Source organism: Puma concolor, chromosome D3, assembly GCF_028749965.1.
Source record: "Puma concolor isolate L17-30 chromosome D3, mPumCon1.1.hap2, whole genome shotgun sequence".
In the NCBI taxonomy this organism is placed as follows: domain Eukaryota; kingdom Metazoa; phylum Chordata; class Mammalia; order Carnivora; family Felidae; genus Puma; species Puma concolor.
In genome coordinates this window covers 27903356-27928109 of record NC_141678.1, presented here as the reverse complement: position 1 = coordinate 27928109, position 24754 = coordinate 27903356, and the positions used below count along the sequence as shown (strand labels likewise).

The window sequence follows — 24754 nt, the reverse complement described above, 5'->3', positions numbered from 1 at the left end:
GTGGCTTCTCAGAAGGTGCTGCTGAACTGAACAGAGCTGGGAAAGTGCCTATAAACTGCACTCCCAGGCAAGCACTGGTCAATGACCTATTCACCACGGTTTCTACCATGGCCAAGATACTGCCTGGGTTCTTTCCAAGTGAGCACACCAGACCATTTGCTTTGCTGCCCCAAACACTAGCAGCCATGAGGAGCAGAAACACACACTTTGAGCCACTACTGACCCCTGTGGGGGAGAGGAGGCTGTGCCTTGAGAAGAAATGAGGCCTCTGGTAGAGGTAAGTGGGTGGCCCCAGGAGGAATCCTCCCAGGCCTCAGGCTTGGAGCTCAAGCCAAAACCAGCACTCAGGCTTTCGACCCACTCCCCGGCCCCAGGCTTCGGCTGCCAGCCCCAGGAGATGCCTCCGGACTCTCTCTAATCAGAATAGTCAAGAAACAAGGAAATGGCTTAGACAATCAGAAACGCCAAGTGTGGCTGCAGGCAAAGACAACGTGTTAAGCCCACTCTTGCCTCTATGAGGCAAAGAAGTAACACAAAGTAATCCCAAGCAGAGCAGGGGCCAGGCAGGCTTGCAGGGTTAGCCAGCACTTCCCTCCTAACCCCGTGCACAGTTGCAGGGCTGCGGACTGGTGTGCAGAGAGGAGCGGAGCTTAGCTGACCCAGCTGTCCCTCCTCACCGCATGGGCAGGGGGGCACCCTGTGGAGGACAGCACAAGCTAGGCCTGTCCTGGGCAGTTTGCACGAGTAGCAGCAGCGGCAGGAGGACAACAGGAGCTGGCTGGGATACCGAGGCTGCGGAAGGCAGTGTGTACATGTATTCCCAGGGGGCTAATTGTCCTTTGGTTTGACGATAAACCAAATCCTGAATGGGGCATGATTCACGGCCCGGAAGGCGTGGCTGGCAGGGCGTGGTTGGCGTGCGCTGGGCCTTACCTGCCACAGCTCCAGGCACATGGGCATGCCCGGCTTGGCATCTGCCTCCGGCTTCAGGGTGCACACTGACGTCTTGGATGGCATCTCCAGAATCTGAACCTGACAGTAAGAAAACAAGTTGATTTGGGCCGGCGCCAAGTCGAGCCTGTGCTATACAAACAAGAGACTTTTAAGGTGATTAGCCAAGGCTGCTGCGAGTTTCTGTCTGCTCCCCGTAGGAACCTGGGAGCCGAGCCTCCTAATTAGGCCGCACAGGCTCGTGGGCTTGGGCACTGCCGGGTGTTGCAAAACTCACGCGTCATTCCTGAGTGACCGGCATGTCCCTCTAACCAGCATCACCACCTGGCAGCCGCCTCCGGCCTCTCCCGATTTTACCTTTTCACTGAGTGGGAGGCTTGCTCGGCACTGACTCAGTTTACCCATTCGCCTGATCTCTGCTTCCTTCTCTTTCCTGGTGTGGGTTTTCATGTGAACAACTCTGAACCATCACAGGAGCATCAAACGGTTTACAGAAGTTCCCTGTGTAGGGAACATGTGGAGACCACCAGTAAGCCTAGGAAATGAACATGGTGTGCACCAGTGGGAACTCTATTTGGAGCCTGGCCGTTCCCAGCACCCCTCACCTCTATACTGGGCATCACAGTGGTGTTTTGTGTCACCAGGCCCTCCTGCGCCTGGGCTGGAAGGTGTGCCTTTTTGGTCCACATAGCCAGGTCATACTCAGGCCCTGGCTCACCATTGACCTGACATGGGCCAGACTCTGCCCCACACCATCTGGAGGGGACAGCTGCAGCCACAAGGAGCAGGTTTGGGTGCTAGAGTACCACAGACCAGAATTGGGTCCCCAGCCATCTGCATCCCTAGTGTCTCACCTCCCTCATCCACCACACAGGGACAATGACGCCCCCTCCTGTGGTGCTTGGAAGTGGAGGCGATTCTGTGCAACGTAGGTCCACCACTCCATGGTGGGGAGGCTCCACTGTACAGATAATGTCACGACAACGTGCAGTCATCACGGAGTCACACATAATCCCTTGTCAACAAGAGGATATCCTCCGGTTTGCAGATGAAGAATCTGAGGTGCAGAGGGGTTAGGGGCGTTGAAAGGACAGGTGGCCTGCTCTCTGATGCCTAGTGAACTGGAGGTGTGTGGGTCTGGGCTGGGCTGCTTCACTAAGCCACAAGGGAGAATGAGCCCAGGGTCTGGGATTAAGTCACGAGTATGAATTCCAGATCTGCTACATGCATGCTGGGTCCATGCAAGGGGACACCGCAGGCAGTGGTACCAGAAAGCCAGTGTACAGCCTGGTCCTCTCAGCTGCAGGCCCATGTGGGGGCGCCACCCCCACAGGCTGAGGCTATGGGTACCTTTTGGGCAGGGCTCTCGCCAGAGGCCCACACTGTATCCTAACATACAGGTTCCCCCACCCTCTGCAGGATCAGTGTTGCGCCTGCAGGATCGGTGTCCATGCCAGCCACTGTAGCCCTCACTGCCCACAAAAGAGACACAAAAGACTCTAAGTGATGTGAGAGGTTATTACTGTCGTGAAATAAGAGGATGCTAGAAGGAGACCCCTGGAACAGCAAAGATGCTCAAGGAGAAGCTCTAGCAAAATGGAAACAAATACAAGAAAGAAGTTGCACGGGGTGCCTGGGTGGCTCAGCCAGTTAAATGTCCAACTCTGGATTTCAGCTCAGGGCATGATCTCACAGTTTGTAGGTTCAAGCTCTGTGTTAGGCTCTGCACGGACAGTTTCAGGGCCTGCTTGGGATTCTCTCTCTCCCCGTCTCCGTCTGCACCTCCCCAGCTCTCTCTCTCTCTCTCTCTCTCTCAAAATAAATGGAGGAAGCAGAAGTCACCGGACGCACAGCCTGCACAGGCCTGCACTCTGGATGGCCTGGCATAAGAGCCCACAGGTACAGTGAGGGATGGCCTATCCCAATTTGTGGGCCCAGGAAGACTCCTCTGGTGGCAGAGTGGAGGGGCATGAAGATAAGGGGATCAGGTAGTGGTGAGTCACCCAGCAAGCCTGCTCTAAGAGGAAAGGGAGAAAACCAGGATAGCCCTGAAGCCTGAGCTAGGTGCTGTGGAAGGAAGTGTGAGTGGCAGAACCCACAGCCACATCCCGGGTGCAGGGGAGCAAGGAGCCCAGGACCTGAGGACCAGGGCAGGCCCAGGGGCCTCCGTGATTCTGAAGTGGAGCTCTGGGCTCTGGCAAAAGCCTGGATGCCTGTGCCCAGAGCCTCCTACAGACACCAGTGTGCTTTCCATCTGGCACTCAACTGCAACTTTTATTTCCAGAAGGTAAAATGTTTGGTTTGGGCAAGTGTGGCCACCCAGACGGCCAAGCGGGGTGGGAGCATGTCCTCCCCAGGCATTGTCTGGGCATAGGCCAATGATGCTTTTCCAGACAGATTCAGTCCAGGCAGATTCCACGTGGGAACATGGAAAACAACCATTTTCCCAGAATATACGAGGTCCCCAAACTGGCTGTTCCTGAAAAACATAGATGCCTCCTGCACTGACAAATGGAGAACCAGCAAGTCAGTTAAAAACAGCATCAAGCTGGGGCGCCTGGGTGGCTCAGTCGGTTGAGCGTCCGACTTCGGCTCAGGTCATGATCTCACGGTCCGTGAGTTCAAGCCCCGCATCAGGATCTGTGCTGACAGCTCAGAGCCTGGAGCCTGCTTCAGATTCTGTGTCTCCCGCTCTCTGCCCCTCCCCCGCTCATGCTGTGTCTCTCTGTCAAAAATAAATAAAACTTAAAAACAAAAACAAAAACAGCATCAAGCAGGAGATGCGGGGTCTCGGGGGCCAGGCCCGGGAGAGGGACAAGCAGCCAGGAAGACTTGGGGTGGCTGAGAAGTGGAGGACAGCCTAGGGCACCCCCCACCTGAGCAGGAAGGGCTGGTTCAGCCCGGGCTGGGTTCTGAAGTGCGCAGCACATGAGCAAGGCTTGGCGCTGCCTGGCCCCGGCTGTCCGGGAGGAAGCACAGCCCTCTCTTTTCACATTAATAAAACTTTTAACAGGTTTTTGGCAAATTGGCAAGAAAAGTGTATGTAGCTCCTAATTGGTGATTTAAACGCAATCATGAACAAATAAATGCCTGTTCCTATCTCATTATTTATGAACTGAATCTGCTTTAAGACAAACGAGTCTTCTTGGGTGGGGGCCAAACCTCACTGTGTGCACGCGGCCTCGGGTCCCTGCGCAGCGCTGCCTGCTGCGCTGCCTCTTGGGGCCAGCAGGGGACAAGGAGCCAGGAGGCTCCCTCCCCTTGTACGTGTGCACACCCCAGCCCTCCCTGCCCATACCCAGAGCCTCTGACCCCCTACACTCGGCCCGGCCCTTGAGCAGCCATGCCCCGACACTCACCAGGCCTGTCTGGTTGCTGCTTCTGGGTTTTTTTCTTCAATTTCCTTTTAGCTCCCCAAAAGCTGGCACCTCCACCCATACCCACATCTTCCACCTTACCCTCCCACCCTTGCGTCCCACCATCTGTTCCCATGTCCTGGGCATTGCTTCCCATGGTGGGCTCTGCCTCTTCTGCCTCTGGGGGTGTGGACATGCTGTCTAGCCTGCCCAGCTCCCTGTCACCAACTACTGCTAGCTGTTCTGGCCGGAGCCCCATATGATGGTGACTTCCGAGGCTCCATCACGCCCACCTGAAGCCCCATTCCCTGAGTTCCTCTGCTCACCTGTGCCCCCTATACTGAACTTACTGCCCTGGTACCAGTCTTTGCCCCCAGCATCCCACATCTGACTGAGGTCTCTCATGCCAGGACCCAGTTCAACTCCCCAGAAGGCCTCCCTCCCCTGCTGCCCTGGTTCCGACGCCCAGACTTCCATAAGGCCTCAGTTTCTCTCCCACCACCTCCTGCTAGCCTGCCTGGGACATCCCCCCATGTGTGTCTCCTCCTAAGTCCTCTGAGGACCTGTCTGAGCAGTCTCTCCCCTGACATTCGCCCATCCCGTGCCATATGGTACTGGGTGCTGGGGCCTCCCTTCCTGACTCTCACCACTGGACACCTCACAGGAGGCCAGGTCAAGGCCCCTGGAGCTGTGATCCAGCAGACAGACCTAGACCCACCACTCTGTGGGGTTCTGTGGTGGGCACAGGGTTCCTGTAACAGGTGCTTAGGATGAGCATATGTGTTTAGGGAAACCAAGTGCCAGCAGCTTGTGGAGCCAGGGGCACCACATGGGCTGGTGCTCACCTCGTCACTGCCTCTCCCCGGCATGGCCAGCATCCAGTGCCTCTGACCCCTGGCCAGGACGGTGCTCCTGCAGAAGCCCATGCTCTCCAGGCACACGGAGTCCATGACAGCGTTTCTGCCCTCCGCCAGGTCCCATAGGCACAGCTTCAGGTCCCGGCCCTGACTGCCAGACCAAGAGGAGACAGAACGTGAGCCTCCCAGGTGAGCAGACTGGGTGTCCCACCTGGACGAGCATGCCAGGGCCAGCCTGACGCCGAAGGCAGGCAGGGGACACTTTCCAGAGAGGGACCTAGAAGGCCTCAATTATCTGGCTGGGTAACTGCAGCCAAGGAAGGGCTTTGCATCCAAGATGCCTGATGCCTCACACATTCATGGGTCGTCCCAGGGGTGCACTATGAACCCAGGCCCAGGGAACCTCATGGCCCCTGCCCCAAGCCCAGCCTCCCGGGCCCTTTCTGCCACTCCCTATGCTGCCAAAGCATGAGTTCACTCTCTTCCTTCTGTTTGTGAATGAACTTTGACAACCCAGCAATCCCACCCTCACGAATTCTCCCAAGTGAATTTAAAACCTATATTCACATAAAAGCCCATACACAAATGTTTACAGAAGCTCTGTTCATAACTGCCCGAGCCAAACCAGAAACAACCCTTCAACAGGAGACTGAGAAACCAGTGACGCATCCACACCACAGAATTCCACTCAGCAACAGACAGGGACAAACTGGGGCGCATGCAACCACCTGTAGGAACATCTGCTAAGTGAGGGGAGCCAGAGCTTAAAGGCCACCTTCTGTACGATTCCCCTGGTGGGGCGTTCTCTGTGTGTGTGGCGGGGGGGAGCATGATGGCATGTGGAGGACTAGGGGTACCACCTATAGGGGGTGTACAGAGGCCCTGCAGCGTGCTGACCGCCCTGTGTGGCCCTGGGGTGGCCCTACGTGATTGTGGGCATCGTCAAGCCCACAGGACGAGTCCACAAAGAGCAGACTTCGGTATGTACACATTTAGAAAACAGCCAGGGTGTCAGGGTCCCAAGACAAACTGCAGACTATGACAAATGTATGACACAATGTGACCAAGGGGAAGGGCACCCAGGAGCCGACCTGTGGGATGTTGGAGAAGCGTGTCGACTCGATACTGAAAAGTTAAAGGAAAAACACCTTTACAAAGACACAGGACTCTAGTTGTCAGTCTGTATCCTAACCCTCAAACGGCTCAGCCTTGGCACACAGCAGGGCTGCCCACCTGTCCTTGAGGCCTTCACAGCCACTGGTGGGTGACTCCCAAGCCCACCACCTTCTACAATTACAAGGTGCTATCCCACAGGAAGAACGGACTTTCGCCTCCCCATTGTTCTGGACTTACACATTCCTGTGTTACCCAGTGGGTTGTCATCTACACTTCTCACTATTTATTTTTGTGCTAAACCATCCCAGATCAGCCAATGGGACCCCCTTCAAGCTGGCTCAGAGTCCTTCTGACACGTGTCCATCAGCAAGATATTCCAGACCTAGTATCATTTCTCCAAGGGACCCTTGTTCCTTTCAGTGCAGAGAGATATTTGCAAACCAAGATCTGGATGCTGGTGTTGTTCACTGTTGTGAGGTGCTGCCGCCACCAGGCCCTCTCAGCAGACAGAGCCAGGAAATACACACACACACAGCTCACTCACACACGCAAACACCTCCCTGCACACAAAGACTCACACAGGCGAACATATTTCACACACGTACCTCACACATGCAAATACCTCATATACACACTCACACATGCAAAATACCTCATACACACACTCACACATGTGAAATACCTCATACACACACTCACACACGCAAACATACCTCACATACACACAGACTCACACACGCAAACATACCTCACACACACTCACACATGCAAACATATCTCACACAGACTCATACATACAAACATACCTCACACACACATACACAGATTCACACATGCAAACATACCACACACATGCAAATACCTCACGTGCACACACACACACACACAAACATACCTCACACACACAGACTCACATATGCAAACATACCACATACACACACACACGCAAACATACCTCACACACACACACACCTCACACACACTCAGACTCACACAGACTCACACACGCAAACATACCTCACACACACACGCAAACATACCTCACACACACACTCACACACACAAACATACCTCACACCCACCCACAGACTCACACACAAATGTACCACACACACAGACTCGCACACGCAAACATACCTCACAGACACACACACATACACACACACACAAACATACCACGCACACAGTCACACATGCAAGCATACCACACACACACATGCAAACATACCACACATACAGACTCACACATACAAACATACCTCACACACACAAACACACACACTCACACATGCAAACATACACACACAAGAATTTCTGTGTCTATCTTTGTGTATATATTTTCAAAATGCCACAAGTTCATGCTGATGCCCTGAAGCTTCTTCCTCCCCACCTCCTCCTTCTCAGGTTTGTGACTTCCTTCTCTGACCCATGAAAAATCTGCCTCCCATTTTTCCTCAAGATATTTACTGCCACGCTCCCCCAACAAGCTTGCTTGCATGATGCAGCCAGTCTCCCAACCTCCCCAGCCACTCTGAGACCTCGCCCCCATCACCCTGGTTCTCTGGCCACTGGGCATGCCACTCCAACATCCCTGCCTGGAAGCCACTCCCCACTACCTACTTCCTCAACTGCCCACGTCACTGAACTTGGAGGGGAAACAAGGGCAAGGAGGACAAGACCACCGGGTATCCAAATGGAAACAAAGAGTGCTCATCCATACCGACAGGCAATTCCAAATGACGTGTGGGCAAAAAGAAACAAGAGTGAAGCTCCAGCCATAAGGGAAAGATGGCAGATTTGATTCCATTTCAATGGCTAACTTCTGCTCATTAAAGACACCAGTAAGTGAGTGCAAACTGTAAGCCACCATGTGGAGAAGTAACTGGTGATATAAAAATATCAACCATATCCAGAATATAAAAAGAACTCTCAGTAAGAAAAAGGTAGTCAATCCAATAAAGAAATGCGCATTTAAGGAAGACTTTGTCCCAGTGGCTAACGAAGCAGAAGAGGGCTGGCTCATTAAGTGGTCAGGAAAATGCAAATGAGGCCACACCAGAAGCTCCCAGGCCCCAGGGGGCAGTGGAAGGCTGGGATCACCTACTGCACTGGGGACAGCCTGCCACCTTCTGAGCAGCCCAACATGTGCACACCCTGTGGCCCGGACGGCCCGCCTCTGGGTATAGGGTCCCACCTGCAGACACGGCACACCTGGCACCAGGAGACCCAGATGGGACTCTTTCTTTTTAAGATTTTTTTTCTTCTCTTTTCTTTTTTTTTTTAAGTAGGCTCCATGCCCAGCATGGAGCCCAATGAGGGGCTTGTGCTCACACAACCCTGAGATCAAGACCTAAGCTGAGATCAAGAGTTGGACGCTTAACTGCCACCCAGGTACCCCAGATAGGAGCCTTCCTAAGTGTCATTCTCAGCCCCAAGTGGACAACCGAGATCTCTACTGACAGTAGAATGGTAAACAATCCACATCCAGTGGAATACCACACAGGAAAAAACCCACACAATGCACTGTGTAGCATGATGGTGGATCTCACAACGTAAAGCTGAATAGAAGAAGTCATATACAGAGGAAGCTGTTCTGTATGGCTCCATTTTTTTAAGTAGAGAAAAAATTAGACATGACGACTCTATGCATTTTGGAAATGCACATTCAGATGATACAGTGAGAATAAGGTGCAAGGGGCTGCCTCCCGAGGCCAGGAGAGGGGCAGACATCATGCCCGGCAGTGTTGTGTTTCCTGACTGGAGTGGTTACCCAGGTGTCCACTCTGTAATAACACAACGGTCTGTAAACATGTTATATGCACTTTTCTCTAAGTATGCACAATTCGCAATGAGAAAGGGAGGAAACAAATCCACCCAGGTGGCTGTCACTGGCACAGGTGTGCTCTCAGGCACGCAGGCGGCAACTAACTCTCAGCCTGGCTCCCAGCTTTCTGTCTTCTGGCCTCCCCTTGACATGAAAGTGTACCTTCCTTTCTCAAGGGCCACTTTAGAGAGACTTGGCTCCAAACACAGCTGGGTGCACGGCCTCTAGTGCAACGTAAATGCACCTGGGCATTCCAAGTACCTGCACAGTCTGTGCTGTGGACCTCCTGACCCACGGGCCCCCTGCCCAGAGCAGGACCACCGCCGTGCCATCCAGGTTGGAAGGGGAGGTACCATCAACATTTATTCCCCACACAGCATCAGGCCAGCTCAGGGAGCAGAACTCAGGGCCAGGAGTTCCCTGAGAACAGCCCAAGGTATCTGGGCCCTGGAGGAGCAGGAGACCCCAAAGGGTCTAAGGCCTCAGCTGAAAACTCAAGAGGAACGTTTATAAATAGGAACTTCCAGTGCAAGTGGGGTATTTGGACGCAACATCTATTCTGAGGATCAGGGAAAGACCACAACTGTATGGAGGGCCTTCCCTACCAACTGGAGATAGGGGCCAGCTTGGCCAGGGAGGGGGCAAGGTGCCGCAACGGCCCTGCAAGCACATACATCCGGGGCCACTGCCCTTCCAGATACCTCCAGTCTGTCAGGCACCTGCAAGCCACCTTCAGGGTGGTGGGAACGGCATGTCTGGCACAAAAGTGCTTTGAAGATGGGTGGGGGCCTGACAGGCCTCCTCCTCTGGGGACTGGGAACCATGGTACCCAGATGTCTGGGCTCCAAATCTAGAGAAGGAACACAGACCTGCCCTGGAGGGCATTCAGGAAAGTTTCACTTAAACTTGATAGACATAAACTCATTCTCTTACCCACCTGCCCCTTCCTGCTGCCTCTTGGCCCACCTCTCACCTGGAGTCCCCAAGCTGGTACCTCCACAAAGCTGTGGTGGCAGTGCCAGAACACAGCCCCTCTGGGCTCTGCTGCCCGGCCTCCATCCCTCACAGCCCCCATGACACGCACAGGCTGGGCCTGCAGTGGCTTTGGCACACGCAGTTTCTTCTACCAGGAGTGCCAGACCCCACCTCGCTCTCGCCATCCCATCTCACCCTGCACTGGTCAGCCCAAATGCCATGGACCTGGGTGCCTGTGTGGCACTGTCAGTGCCCCTAGGGGTGGCCACACTCAGGGTTTGGAGCACAGCCCCAGTCAGTGGGTAGGCATTAGGTTTAGGCTTTGCACCACCCTGGTGACCAGTCCTAGCCACCTCGTGGGAGGGTGGCCACCCATCAAAGCAGCCGCTGTGACACCAGAGCCCTGGGGAAGGAAAGCTGAGGCTCCTCTAAGGAGATGCCTTGGGCTCAGCCATTGAGCCCCCAGCTCTTGCCCCTGGAGAGGCCTGCTCAGGCCAGGGAGGTGTGGGGCTGTAGACAGAGCTGCTTTCTGTGTTCATCATCTCAGTGGGCACCTGCCTGGATAGCGCAGTGGTCACAGATGCTGCAGTGATGGGCACCCAGCCCACCTACAGTCTCAGGGCAGACCAAGGGCAGAGGTCACACTGCTCCGCACTGGGAGGGGCTGCCTGGCAGCTGGGGGAAACCCCAAGAGCCTCCACTGGCAAGCTCTTGGCCCCTGGTGAAAGCCACAGCTTAACTCCTTTGGGACTGCACTCACCGCCACCAAGACCCACCTGAGGAGCTGGTGCCCTTGGGGTAATGAATGCAGCCAGGTTACACACTGGCCCCGATGGCCGTCCAGGGTAGCAACCGCCCTCCGTGTCTGCAGGCTCCAGATGTGCACCAGCCCACTCAGGGATCTGTTCTGACAAGCGCAAGCACAGACTCAGGAAGAGGCGTCAGTGGAGGACATTCCCAGCATGCTCTGTAGGGCTGGCCTGGAAACCACCCAGCTGGTGGACCAGACGTTCCGTTGTTGGGTTTTCGTTTAGGTGATGGCTGTACATGTGAACTAAGGGTAAAAGTGGCACAGTGCTCCTTTTCCAAGGATGGTGGGCAGAGAGTCCCTCAGGCAGAGTCTACTTCTCTGGAGAGGAATGGGGGAGAGCTCCATCGACACTGTAAACTGGATGGTGTCTATAACAGAGAGGGCATGTTCCTACCTCCTCCGAGGGGGGCGGGCCCAAGGGACAGCTTGTCGAGTAGGCTCTGAAAGGGCAGTCTGCCCGAGTGATGGGCAGCCTGAGCCCTTCCCTAGGACCCCCAACTGAGCGCCGGGCTCGTTGCTAGCCCACCACCTTCTGAATTCACCCTGGGCTAACCCCTGGGGTTAGGTTGGGACCGCAGCTACTCACCCTGAGAGGAGGAGCGGCTGCCCCTGCCCTTCGGCTCCTCCGAAGAAATGCAGCGCATGTACTGCCGACTGGGTACCTCGGAGGACAAACCGCGGGTCTGGCGGTGGGAGCGGCGAGGCTGCCATACTGGGAGGAGGTGCAGTTACCTGGGGACCAAGGGAGGGTGTAAGTGACACACCTGTCATCCTTCAGGAAGGTAGTCAGTAGGAGCCCCCCTGGATGCTGCCCACCCCCTTCAGCCTGTCTTCCATCCTGCCTATTGGCCTCTACACTCAAATGGCATCACCGTGGCCCCAACCTATACTGTCTCTGGGTGGGCACCATGGCACCCACACCCTTCTGAGGCCACTCTTACCCTCAGTGTCCTGCGTAGAGCCAGCCACTGGCCTCCAGGCCTCCCTGTCCACCCACCGGCTGTAACCTCTGGCTCCCTGGACCCCACTGGCTGCAGCAGCACTGCTCTAGCCAGGGAAGACTCCTCCTCACTTGGGCTCTCCACACACCCAGTCTCATCTCTGGACCTAGCTGAATCCTGCAAATTCAGTCTCCCTCCTCCCTCACGAGGCCCATCTCCTCTCCTCCCTGCAACGGGGCAAAGACATGCTGGGACATGCTGCCCACCTAGGCCCCGCAGCAAGCTTGTGAGAACAGGGGCCACGCTGGTCTGCTCCCCCCAGACCACAGGCCTGGCCAAGCACATAGCAGCTGCTCAGCAAGTGTATACTGAAGGGATGAACCAATGGACAGACAAGAGGTGTGTGGGGTCCCTGGGCAAGCAGGACCCAAAGATGGAGAGGGCCCTCTCCCTCACGTGTGCTAAAATACACCACCTGCTGGGTCCTGAAGGCCTGCACAACCACCCTTCGAGAAGGCAGCACCCCATTTACTGTTGGTGAAACTAGGGCAGAGACTGATCTGGTGAGCTGCCCCAGGCCACTCAGACCCAGGCCTGAAGTGGCATGCTGCCACAAAGGGGCAGAGTGGTTTGGGCACTGGTGTGTGGGCAAGGGGCAAGAGACTGAGTCACCTTGCCACTCCCCTGGAGGACTGATATCACAGATGAGTGACCCTTCCTCAAATCACTGGTCCTATGTTTAAAGCCTGCTGGGGCCCACCCACCTGAAAGAAGAAGCCTCCCTGTGTCCCCGCCTGAGCCTACCCCAGTGATGGTACAGGGGTGGTTGCTGGACCAGAAGTGACCTGCCCCAATGACCAAGGGGCAGGTCCCAGGCCAGGCTGAAGGTTGAAAGGGAAAGGCCAGGAGCAGACTGCTGGGGAACTGTAGTAACTTCATCAGGAGGGCCTCTCCTGCTGGGCTCTGAGACACTTCCCAACCTGCCTATCAGGGAGGAGGCCACCCGACCACTGCAGCAGCCACAGTCACAGCCACAGCCACAGCCACCAGAGGAATTGGGGCAGGGAAAAGGACAAGAGCAGAGAAGACAGCATTCCTCCAGGAGGGGGCTCTGGCCTATGCCAGAGGTTAGAGAGGGTTCTAGGCCAAGGACGGAGGAGGCCCATGCAGGAGAGGGCTGCAGGCTGAGGACAGGCAAATGCTCAGGGGCAGAGGCAAGAGAGGCATGGGTTTCTCCAGCAGATCAGTCCAGGCACTGCTTCATCCACACCCTTAACAGCGAAGCCCTGTGTACCTCCCCTCCTTGAAACCATCCCAGACCCTTTCGTTCTCTCTCTCCCATCAGAATAGAGCTAGGAGTAGCTTGATTAAGCAAAAGGTTCAAAACACCTAAGAAATGCCACCGTCAAGGCAGCTGGGGACTTGCATACCAGGGGGCTCCAAGTCACCAAGGCAGCACAAGGCGGTCAGTGACCCGAGCCTCTGGAGACCACAGGAACCTGGGAAACACTGCACAGACCCAGCAGGAGGCCATTGCCAGCACCAGGCTGGCTGAGGCCTGGCCCATGTGAGGGCTGGAAGTAGGGCTGGGGGCTGAGATCCTAATGACCCAGAGCAGAGACTACAGGGCCAGGGCCAAGAAGGGGCAGAAGCTTACCCTTAATGGTGAGAGACCCCAGGAAGCCACTCTACAGCTCCATCCTGCCTTCATCGAGGGGTTTCAAAGAGAAGGAAGGGGTCCCTCGGAATGTGCCTTACAAATAGCCAAATCCTTGTTTGTTTGTTTGTTTGTTTGTTTGTTTGTTTGTTTCTTTCTTTCTTTCTTTCTTTCTTTCTTTCTTTCTTTCTTTTTTAGGGTTTTCACTCTAAAAGCCCCTCTCACCTTTGGCTGAAAACCAAATGACTCTTCTCAAACATAAGGACAGCCTCCTGTGGGCAGAAGAACCTGACCCCACACTGCTCCACAACCCATGGCCCCTGCTCTGCTGTGGGACAGGTAAGCTGCCTGGAGATGCTTCTGGGCTGGGGCTAAAACCCTGCTAGGCTACCCTCAAGCAGGTGGGCTTGGGACAAGTTCCGAGGAGCAGCTATTGGATCCTCAGAAGCTACTGACTGTCTGTGCTATGCCTGCTCTGCAAGAATAGCTGATCAGCTCCAGGATCTCAGATTTGGAAAAACCCAAGAATGGAGAACCCCGCTAATGCACATCAACCCACCAGAAAAGCCCTGGTCCCTAGGGGCTAGGGAGTGGGGAGCATTCCACCCCACAGTCCAGGCCTTGGAGTCCTACAGGCCACTTCTGTGCAGGTTCCCACGGTACAGTCCCGACTTGCACACACACCATGTTCAAGCGCGTGCTTGCGTACATGCACAGGAGGCACACACATTCACATCCACTCACATATACATACACACGCATGCACATGCATGCACATACTCACACACACATTCATAGCACGGGGGCCTTGGGCAGTGCCAGCCGAAGCCCAGCCCACACTTGCCACCTGCCTGCGGCCTGATGGGAGTTTCCAGAGCCTCACCAGCACAAGGCTCAGTCTGAGGTGATGAAATCAAGTTCTCCTCTATTGTTTCCCCAGAACTGCAGGGAACAAACCCGTCACGTTGTTACAACAACCAAAATGTTCAGGCCAAAATGATGCATCGGCAATTAAGGGCTCCATCATTTCAAGCAATTAAAATAAATGCTTTATTTGAAAACTAATTAATTCTAGCTACATATTTTTCCCATGACAATATCCTATGATTACTTGATTTATGACATCTAATTATTCTTTATTAATCTAATTGAGAATAATCGCGTTATCCTATCTTCCCTGGCACCGGGCCGCCCAGAGCGGAGGCCACAGCCCCTTGTGCAACACCAGTGCGTGATACCAGCCGCCCGCCGCTGCTTCGTTTCCCTGTTCTGTCACTTGTCTTTTCCTCCCAGAGGGCAAAGGAACATGAAACTTAATCCACTGAGCACAACTTCGGATTCTGCCTGCTCCTCGAGATGTCAAAGAGAGACACATTCTTTTCAAAATTAAAAAGAAAGACAATCTGACACAATTTGCGCAACTCTGACAGCCTTTCCAACTGATGTTATGAACCCCCCACTCTCCCACCCCACTGAAAGCCCCTCAGGCCCTTGGCCCATGGATGGAGGATGACAGCGCCCCCCTACATCCCATCTTAGAAGCAGCAGTCTGGCAGGGCTTACATAGGGTCATCCACACAGAGAGGGGCCCCAGACCCTCCCTCCTGGTGTGGACAGCAGCAGGGGCAGGGGCGGGAGCCGGGTCCCATGTGGAAAGGCATCAGGGCTACATTTGGAACTTACCGTCCCACAAAGCCATGTGTACCTTGGGCAGGTGCAGCAGCCACAGGGACCCAAGGACGCCCCTCCTGGGGGGGTGTGCGCAGGAGAACACACACAACCTACCAGTGACTGGCAAACACAGAAGAGGCAGGGCCAGGGGAGAAGCTGGTACCCAAAGACCACGGGTCCCTACCTCTGTGTGCCCCACAGCCTAACCTGCAAACAGGTCCCACTCAGTCACAGAATCCTTTCCTTTTACTGCCCCAGAGCCACTGGTCCCAGAAGAAGCTTGGAATCAAAAACAGCATGAAGTGAGCCCAAGCAGGGGAGCCACCACCCAGACATAGATACCCATGCACTGCTCTTGCCTGTCCCCGCCAACCGGGTCCTGCCTGCTTGGGAGTATAAGGACAGGCTACACAGGATGTTGGGAGTGCCTCAAAGAGGACCCCAAGTCCTCCCACACGTGTGCCTAGAACAGCTCCAGCAGCCCCAAGAGGCACTAAGAATTCCATAACCAGCACAGACTAGGGAAGCACTACTACCTGGCAGGATAGATGCCCACAAAACAACTAAAAATGCTAATAAAATAAAAAACCAAAATCTTCAGTACATCACTAAGCTGGTAAAAACAAACAACAACAACAACAGAAAAAGTTTAGAACCTTCACAGGCCCAACACTTCAGTGGAATTAAACCTAGTGAGGTCTGCGGAGCCCCCAGTTGGTGCCTGCCCTGAGGGCATTTGCTACATTAGTGACCCAGAATTCTGGTTCTCAAGCAAGGCCTCTGAATCGATGAAGGACAATGCTAGGGCTCTCCCAAAGTGGGCAATCTCATAGGAGTATCTCCATAAAGATGAGACCCCCACAAGGCTAAATTCTCAGTGTTAGACTGAACCAGAAGTAAACCTACAACCAGAGTTGCCAGAATAATGCCAGCTCCCAGGGTTTAGTCCTAATTTACACCACCTTGGGAGGTCCTCAAAACTTCAGTCTGTAAATGTCTCTCAGAAGGAGCCTACCTTCAACACCAGCCTGAATGAATTCATAGATAAAGCCCTATGAAATGCAAGTAATCAGGGGCGCCTGGGTGGCGCAGTCGGTTAAGCGTCCGACTTCAGCCAGGTCACGATCTCGCGGTCCGTGAGTTCGAGCCCCGCGTCAGGCTCTGGGCTGATGGCTCAGAGCCTGGAGCCTGTTTCCGATTCTGTGTCTCCCTCTCTCTCTGCCCCTCCCCCGTTCATGCTCTGTCTCTCTCTGTCCCAAAAATAAATAAACGTTGAAAAAAAAAATTAAAAAAAAAAAAAAAAGAAATGCAAGTAATCAAAACTCATAGAAACAAAAAAGGAAAAATTGCACCATGAGTGAGAGCCATGAGAAACAACAAGAGGCAGAACTAGACCTCTAGTGCACAAAGCATTCAGGCATATAAAACAGGGATATTTAATGCTCTTAAAGAAATAAAAAGAGGGAGCTAAAACTCCAAGTTGAGAGCATAAAATCACCACTCATATTTGAAAAAAGATCCAGGCAGGTGAAAGGTTGTTGGGAAACAGGAGATCTACATTGTGCCAAGGTATTACACTACAGATTATTTACTGATCACAGAAGGAGAATGTTCCTTAACAATGGAGACATCTGGCTGTCACCACCTTCACCATGAGATCGAAGCTGGCACCGCCAATTGTAAACAAACCAGCATCACTTATCTCCTGAGGTGATGCCAGAAGACACGGCACCATCCCTGTACATCTGTGCCAACAACCTGCAGAAAACAATCAGATACATCTAGATTATGGGATACTGGGCAAGATAACTAGCTCAGACTTATCATAAAGGTCAAGATCAAGAGAAAAAACAAGAGCAAAAAGCAGGGTGAGTGTTCTAAATTGAGAGACTAGAGGCATCGTGACCAAATCTAACAGGTGAACCTTGATTAGACTCTAGATCAAAAAAGGTGGGGGCTATCAAGGACATTTTGGTGACAAATGGGAAAATGCGAATATGGACTACAGATAATATGGAATTATTGTTAATTTTCTTGGGCAGCAGGACAGTGGCATTTTATGGAGAAGAATGTCCTTATTCTCAGGCAACAGTGTTGCAAGGGTGAAACATCATGATGTCTGCACATTGTTTTCAAATGTGGCAACATGTTAACAAGTGGTGAACACAAGTGAAGAGTATGCAAGTATTTACTCTGCTACACTTGCAGCTCTTCTGTAGGTTTACAATTATAAAAGCACTCTAGATGAGGGGAAGGAAGATAAATCTGCCCTGGACTCATAACCAGAATAAGGAACACATAGATCAAGAAGAAAGCAAACAGCAAAAAGGAAAATAAGCGAAAGAATTTGAATAGATACTTCATAAGAAACATAAATGGCTAATAAACATATGAAAGAGATGTTTAACCTAATCTTGGAAATGCTTGTCAAAACCAGTGTGATAGAATTACACTCCTAGCAGATTAGCAAAAAATTAAACAATCTGTCAAATGTTGACTACAATGTGGGACAACTAGAAACCTTTACCACGCTACCGGCAGCATAAATTGAAAGAATCACTTTGGAAAACAATCTGGGATTAGTTTGCACACGTTATGATGCAACAGTCCCCTTTCTTAGATAAACACACTAAAGAAATTCTCACATGTGTACAAGGAGAGATTTGTAGAAGAATGTTCATAGCAATATTATGCATGCTAATAAAAACTAGAAACAACTCAAATGGCCCTCAACTGCAGAACAGGATAGAATTGATATATTCATACAATAGACTATTCCATAAAATTGAAACTGTATAAACTCCAGTCTCACATGGATGAAACTCAAAATCCTAATTCTCATCAAGAGACATTAAGGGTGTAAAAAATGAGGCTATAGACAGGGAGAAAATATTCATGACACATATATCTGATGAAAAACCATACTCAGATTATAAAGTTAATAAGCAAAAGTTAAAGTGATTCTAAAAGGCTAAAATTAGAGATGGACAAAGGTATTTCAGGCAAAAGAAACTAAAAAAAGCAGGAGTTGAAATACAGATGTCAACAAAGTTGAATTTTAGCTGAAAAGCATTAGAATTGACAAACCCAGATACTTTCCAATACTGAAAGCTGCAATTCACAATGAATATATGATAGCTGTGAGTATCTATGCGCTAAACAACAGAAACACTACCTTTATAAAACAGAAACTATAGGAAATGTAAAGAGTCACAGAAAAAACTCATCAATAATTGGAAAACATGATATACTACTACTCTCAGTACAAGTCATTATCAAGTGGATGATACTAAGTAAGGAGATAGAAGACTCCATGAGGTAAATATTATGGATCCATATGGAACTTTACACTCTGCTAACAGAGACTACATCTTCTTCTTAAGTGCACATGAACATGTGTAAAAATTGTATATTGGGTCACAAAGAAAATACCAGTAATTTCCATTAAAAAGAAATATTATAAACATATACTATAACCACAGCACAAACTAGAAATTAACAAAATAAAAACTAAAGTGTCCTCCCAACTAAAAATTTAAAACCATTTATTAAACGTGGGGCGCCTGGGTGGCTCAGTCGGTTGAGCATCTGACTTTGGCTCAGGTCATGATCTCGCAGTTCGTGAGTTCGAGCCTCGTGTCGGGCTCTGTGCTGACAGCTCAGAGCCTGGAGCCTGCTTCTGATTCTGTGTCCCCCTCTCTCTCCACCCCTCCCCTGCTTGTGCTCTGTCTCTCTCTGTCTTTCAAAAATGAATAAACAAAATTTTTTTTAAACATTTATTAAACAATAGATTTTAGGTAAAAGGGGAAGTACTTAATCCACAAATTTTAAAAATGACAATGAAAAACACTGTAAACCAGAATTCGTGAGATATATTTAAAGCTTTGACCAGAGGGAGAGACCAGTATAACTTAGGAATATCATGCAAAAATAGTAAAATATTAGCAAACAAAATATAACATCAAATTAAAGAAATAATACATGATGACCAAGTGGAATTTATTCTTGAAATGCAAGGTTAGCTCAATTAGAAAATCCATTCATGTCATACAACATATTAATAAATCAGTGAGAAAAATCATATAATTATCTCCATAGATGCGAAAAAAAAGCCTTTGACAGTATTCAATACCCATTTTTAAAAATTTTTTTTTAACATTTATTTTTATTTTTGAGACAGAGAGAGACAGAGCATGAACAGGGGAGGGTCAGAGAGAGGGAGACACAGAATCTGAAACAGGCTCCAGGCTCTGAGCTGTCAGCACAGAGCCCGACATGGGGCTCGAACTCACGGACCACGAGATCATGACCTGAGCCGAAGTCGGCCGCCCAACCAACTGAGCCACCCAGGCACCCCTCAATACCCATTTTTTACTAAAACACCTAACCAAATAGAAACTGACTAAAAATGACTAAAATACACACACACACACACACACACACACACACACAAAATCCCCTCCTTAGTTCTACAGACATTACTTTATGAAGGAATACTGGAGGTATTTCCTCTAAGATCAGAATACCCAACATCTATACTACTATTCAACACTGCATTGGAGGTTTAAACCAATGCAATTAAATAAGAAAAATCAATTAAAGGCATATGACTTAGAAAAGAAAACATTAAATTATTTTCTAGATAACATGATGATATACATGAGAACCTCAGATAATCAAACATAAAATAGAGTCAAACATTAAAAAAGAAAAACTTTAGTATGGTAGCAGGAAAAAAACTCACAAAGAGAACTCAATAGCTTCCTTATGCCCAAACAGTAACCTGTTAAAGAAAAGTCCATTCATAATACCAACTTAGAAGATAAAATACCTAATAAACTTAAAATTTTTTCCATGTCAAAAGAGATAAAATTCTAATATTTCTAAAATATACAGAAATCTTTGGGGCACCTGAGGGCTCAGTTGGGTAAGTGTCAAACTCTTGATTTCAGCTCAGGTGATGATTTCAAGGTCATGAGATCAAGCGAGTCGGGCTCCATGCTAGGTGTAGAGCCTGCTTCAGATTCTCTCTCCCTATGACCCTCCCTTGCTCTCTCAAAAAATAAAATAAGATAAAATACATAGAAATCTTCAAAATTAAGTAAAGTCCAAAGACCAAATAGGCAAAAGACATGAATTCACATACACAAGAAATGAAAATGGCCCTTAAACATATAAAAAGATGCTTAACATCACTCATGCAGAAATGTAAATTGAAACTACTTTGACAGATTCTGGCCAGGATGCATAAGCTCACTATAGCCTTTCTCTCTCTGGCTGACCGCAACTATAAAAACTCCAGACAGGGGCGCCTGGGTGGCGCAGTCGGTTAAGCGTCCGACTTCAGCCAGGTCACGATCTCGCGGTCCGGGAGTTCGAGCCCCGCGTCGGGCTCTGGGCTGATGGCTCGGAGCCTGGAGCCTGTTTCCGATTCTGTGTCTCCCTCTCTCTCTGCCCCTCCCCCGTTCATGCTCTGTCTCTCTCTGTCCCAAAAATAAATAAAAAACGTTGAAAAAAAAAATTTTAAAAACTCCAGACAAAATATGAGGAGCAATTACCTAAAAATTTTGAAAAGTGAACAATAGCAGACAGACTTTGGAGGCAAAACTTTGGAGAAGTGACCTGTATGGGGATGAGTTTTCTGTTTTTATTATTATGTCTTGAGGCACTGCCTTGAGGATAGGCCCAGCTTGCATAGCTGCCATGCAGCAGTGGCTAAAACTTAGACTAACAACTTTACAAAGAGTTTAAAGAATGTGAGAGGAAATCCCTGATGGTTTGTTTTCTCTCTCAGCACTGCCCCAAGAATGGGCCCCAGACATAGAACTGTGTGGGAGAAATGACTCTGAGAGAAACTTCTGTCTTTTTGGCCAGAGAGAGAATCCTGCAGGATGGAGTGTGAGTGGGGGGCAGGGGAGGGAGGGAGGGAGAATTGCAGAGAGGAAAGAGCTAAAGAAAAAGGTCTCTCAATTCTGTGAATGAACCCACAAAAGTCCCAGGCTCACTGCTGAGATTCATAAGCCTGGGACAGACCCAAAGGAACATCTCAAAAGGTTTGAAAATTGAAAAGAGATTAAAACCATAGCCCACAAAGGGCAAGACAGAATTGTGTGGCAATTCTAACTGGATTGACTGCCTGCTAATATAAAACTCAACATTCTCCAGAGGGCCCAAACTAATACTCAACCAGGACATGTCTAGGATACAATACAAAATTATTCAACATACCAGGAACTAGGAAATGAGACCAGTTCTCATGGGAAGAGACAACTTATAGATGCCTACCTTGAGACGATTCAGATGTTGGGAGTATCATTAAGGATTCTAAAGCAACATTTAGGATTATGCTCCATACAGCAAAGGTAAACACACTTGAAATGAACAGAAGTAAAGTTCTCAACAGAGAAATAGAATTTTTTTAGGGCCAATTTTTTTAGGGCACCTGGGTGGCTCAGTCAGTTAAGCGTCCAGCTCTTGATTTCAGCTCAGGTCATGATCTCACGGTGTGTGGGACTGATCCCTGTGCTGGGCTCCACACTGACAGAGCAGAGCCTGCTTGGGATTCTCTCTCTCCTCTCTCTCTGCCCCTCCCCTGGCTTGCATGCACGCTCTCTCCCTCTCTTAAATTAATAAATAAACATTTTTAAAAAGGTAGTTTTTTTTTAAAGGAAATGTCAAAACCAAATAATACAATAATCTGAAACAAAAAAATTCAATATGGAATGGGAGATGACAAAGGAAAGAGCCAATGAACATGAAGATTGATTAATAGAAATTATCCAATAAGAAGACAGAAAAGAAAACGATTGAAATAAACGATTAGAGCCTCAGTGACTTGTGAAATAACTGTAAAAGGTCTGACATTTGTGTCACTGAAGTCTGAGAAGAAGAGAAAGAAATGGAGCAGGAAAATTACTTGAATAAATCACTGCCTGAAATTTTACAAATTTGAGAAAAGACAAAAATTTATAGATCTAAGGACTCAATGAACCATAAGCAGGATAAAAACTACATTCAAACACATCATAATTAAACTGTTGAAAATAATAAAGAAAAATAACTCAACATTGATGACACATACATAGGGAAATAATAATCTGAATTAGTGTGGATTTCTCATCAGTAACCACAGAAGCCAGGAGAAGGTGGGGTGTCTTTAAAGTATTAAAAGGAAAAAAAAATCCTCTATATCCAGTAAATTCTCTTTTGGGAATGAAGGCAAAAATATTCTCAGATGAAGGAAAACAAAGAGAATTTCTCACCAGCAGATATAGCCTAAAAGAAATACTAAATGAGGTTCTACAGCTCAAAAATAATGAGAACCAGAAAGAAATATGGGCCTTCAAGAAGGCAGAGGAAGACAAACAGTAAATATCTGGGTAAATATAAAAGCAAAATTTCACCCCTTAAGTGAACATGTATATTACTAAAATAACACTGTCTGGTGGGGTTTTCAGTATGACAGCTATCACATGAAGGCAGGAGAGTAAGAGGACCTATATGATTGTAAGGCTTTGATATTTTACTTGAAATGAAAAAAAAAATTAACTCTAAGAAGACTGTGAAAGGTTGAGAATGTACGCTGCAATCTCCAGGGCAACCATTAAAAACATAGTATATAATACAAAGAGATACAGCCAAAAGCCAATAGAAAAATTTAAACAAGAGTATTTGAAAATATTTAAATAATTCATAAGGAAACAGGAAACAGGGAGAGGGGAACCAAAAAACTAGAGGAAAAAGAGAAAATAACAAAACGGTAGACCAAAATAGAATCATATCAATGATTATAATAAATATAAATGCTCTCAACGTGTTAATTATAAGATCCAACAATGATAAGCTATTTAAAAAAAGATCCAACTATAAGTTATCTGGCAGAAACCCACCTTAAATATAAAAACACAGATTAAAAGTAAAAAGATGAAAGAGAATTACTATATGTACAATAAGAGAAAGTTGGTTGGAGAAAATATATTAATATCGTGGAAAGTAGACCTCAGAGAAAGGAATATTATCAGGGATAAGGATACATAAAAATAAAAGGTATCAATTCATCAAGAAGATATTAAGAGTGTTAAATATGTACTCAGTTAATGACAGAATTTCAAAATGCATGAAGGAAAAACTAATGCAACTGAAAGCAGAAATAAACAAATATGTAATTATAGCTGGAGACTTAAACACGTCCTTAGTAATTAGCTGAATAAGTGGCCAAAAAGTCATACAGAACCCTGACTAATAAATACTATCTACCTACGTGACCTAGTTGACATTAAGAGAACACTCTAACAGAAAAACACATTCTTCACAAATGCACATGCAATATTCATCAAGATAGACCATATCCCAGATCATAAAACAAAACCTTAAAAAATGAAGAAGAAACAAAAGCATACAATAATATTCTCTAACGTTATGGAATTAAGCTGGAAATCAATAGTGGAAAGGTAAATGGAAAATCTCCACATATTTGGAAAATGAATAATACACTTTTAAATAACCGATTGGTCCAAGAAGTAGTCAAGAGAAATTAGAAAGTATTTTACATGCAATAAAAATGAAAACCAAAATAATCAAAATTTGTAGGATGCAGCTAAAGTGAGGCATGGAGGAAAATTTATAGCATTAAATGTCTACATATGGGGTGCCTGGCTGGCTCAGTTGGTAGAGCATGAGACTTTTGACCTCAGGGTCATGAGTTCAAGCCCCATGCTGGGTGTAGAGATCACTTTATAAAAACGCCCACATTAGAAAGAAAGAAAGGTCTCAAATCAATGACCCAGTGTGCACCTTAAGAAACTAGAGAAAGAGGCTCAAAATAAGCCCCAAAGCAAACCAAAGGAAGAAAATAATAAGGATAGAGCAGAAACGAATACAACAGAGAATAGTAAAGCAACAGAGAAAAATCAACAAAATCAGAGATTGGCTCTTTATTTTATTTATTTAATTTTATTTTAGAGAGACAGAGAGAGCACATGAGTGGGGGAGAGGGGCTCATTCCCTCTGGAGAGAGAGAGAATCTTAAGTAGGCTCCAATGCTCAGTACGAAGTCCAACTCAGGGCTCAATTCCACAACCCTGGGATCATGACTTGAGCTGAAATCAAGGGTCAGATGCTCAACCGACTGAGCCACCCAGGTGCCCTGAGATTGGTTCTTTAAAAAAGATTCATAAAATTGATAAATCTCTATCTAGACTGACAACCACAAAAAAGGGGGAAAGAAACAAACTATCCTCATGAAAGAAGGATTATCACTCGAGACACCGACACACCACCAACATTAAAAGGGCAGTAAGGAAATGCTATTAACAACTCAATGCACAAAAACTCAACAACTTAGATGAAATGGAACTTAGGGCCACAAACTACTAAAATGGCTACAATAAAGAAGAAAATCTGACAAAAACAAGTGCTGACAGGAACGTGGAATAGAATTCTCATACATTGTTTGTAAGGATGTAAAGTGGTACCAGCATTCTGGAAAACAGTTAGGTAGTTTCTTACAAAATAAAATATACGTGTATCATATTCCTGGCAATCCTACCCCTAGGTGTTTACAGAAATGAAAACTTATGTGCAAAGAAAAGCCTGC

At 48.6% G+C, this 24754-nt stretch overlaps 1 protein-coding gene and 1 non-coding gene across 6 annotated transcripts in view; one reads left to right on the top strand and one right to left on the bottom strand.

Annotated features, from left to right (window-relative positions):
* GNB1L (G protein subunit beta 1 like) overlaps positions 1 to 24754 on the bottom strand; it is a 70081-nt gene that overhangs the window by 30592 nt on the left and 14735 nt on the right. For all 5 annotated transcript variants that reach the window (XR_015242402.1, XR_015242401.1, XM_086682249.1 and 2 more), the window contains 4 exons: positions 11477 to 11622; positions 10856 to 10981; positions 5153 to 5315; positions 934 to 1032 (listed from right to left, as the gene is read on the bottom strand). Coding sequence is in view for 3 of the 5 variants with exons in the window: in XM_086682249.1 (XP_086538375.1) it covers positions 934 to 1032; positions 5153 to 5315; positions 10856 to 10981; positions 11477 to 11601 (513 nt within the window). In the remaining 2 variants the exon portion in view is untranslated. The remainder of the gene's footprint in view (positions 1 to 933; positions 1033 to 5152; positions 5316 to 10855; positions 10982 to 11476; positions 11623 to 24754) is intronic.
* TRNAK-UUU (transfer RNA lysine (anticodon UUU)) lies at positions 23809 to 23881 on the top strand. The gene has a single exon. It is a non-coding gene; the product is annotated as a tRNA-Lys (tRNA).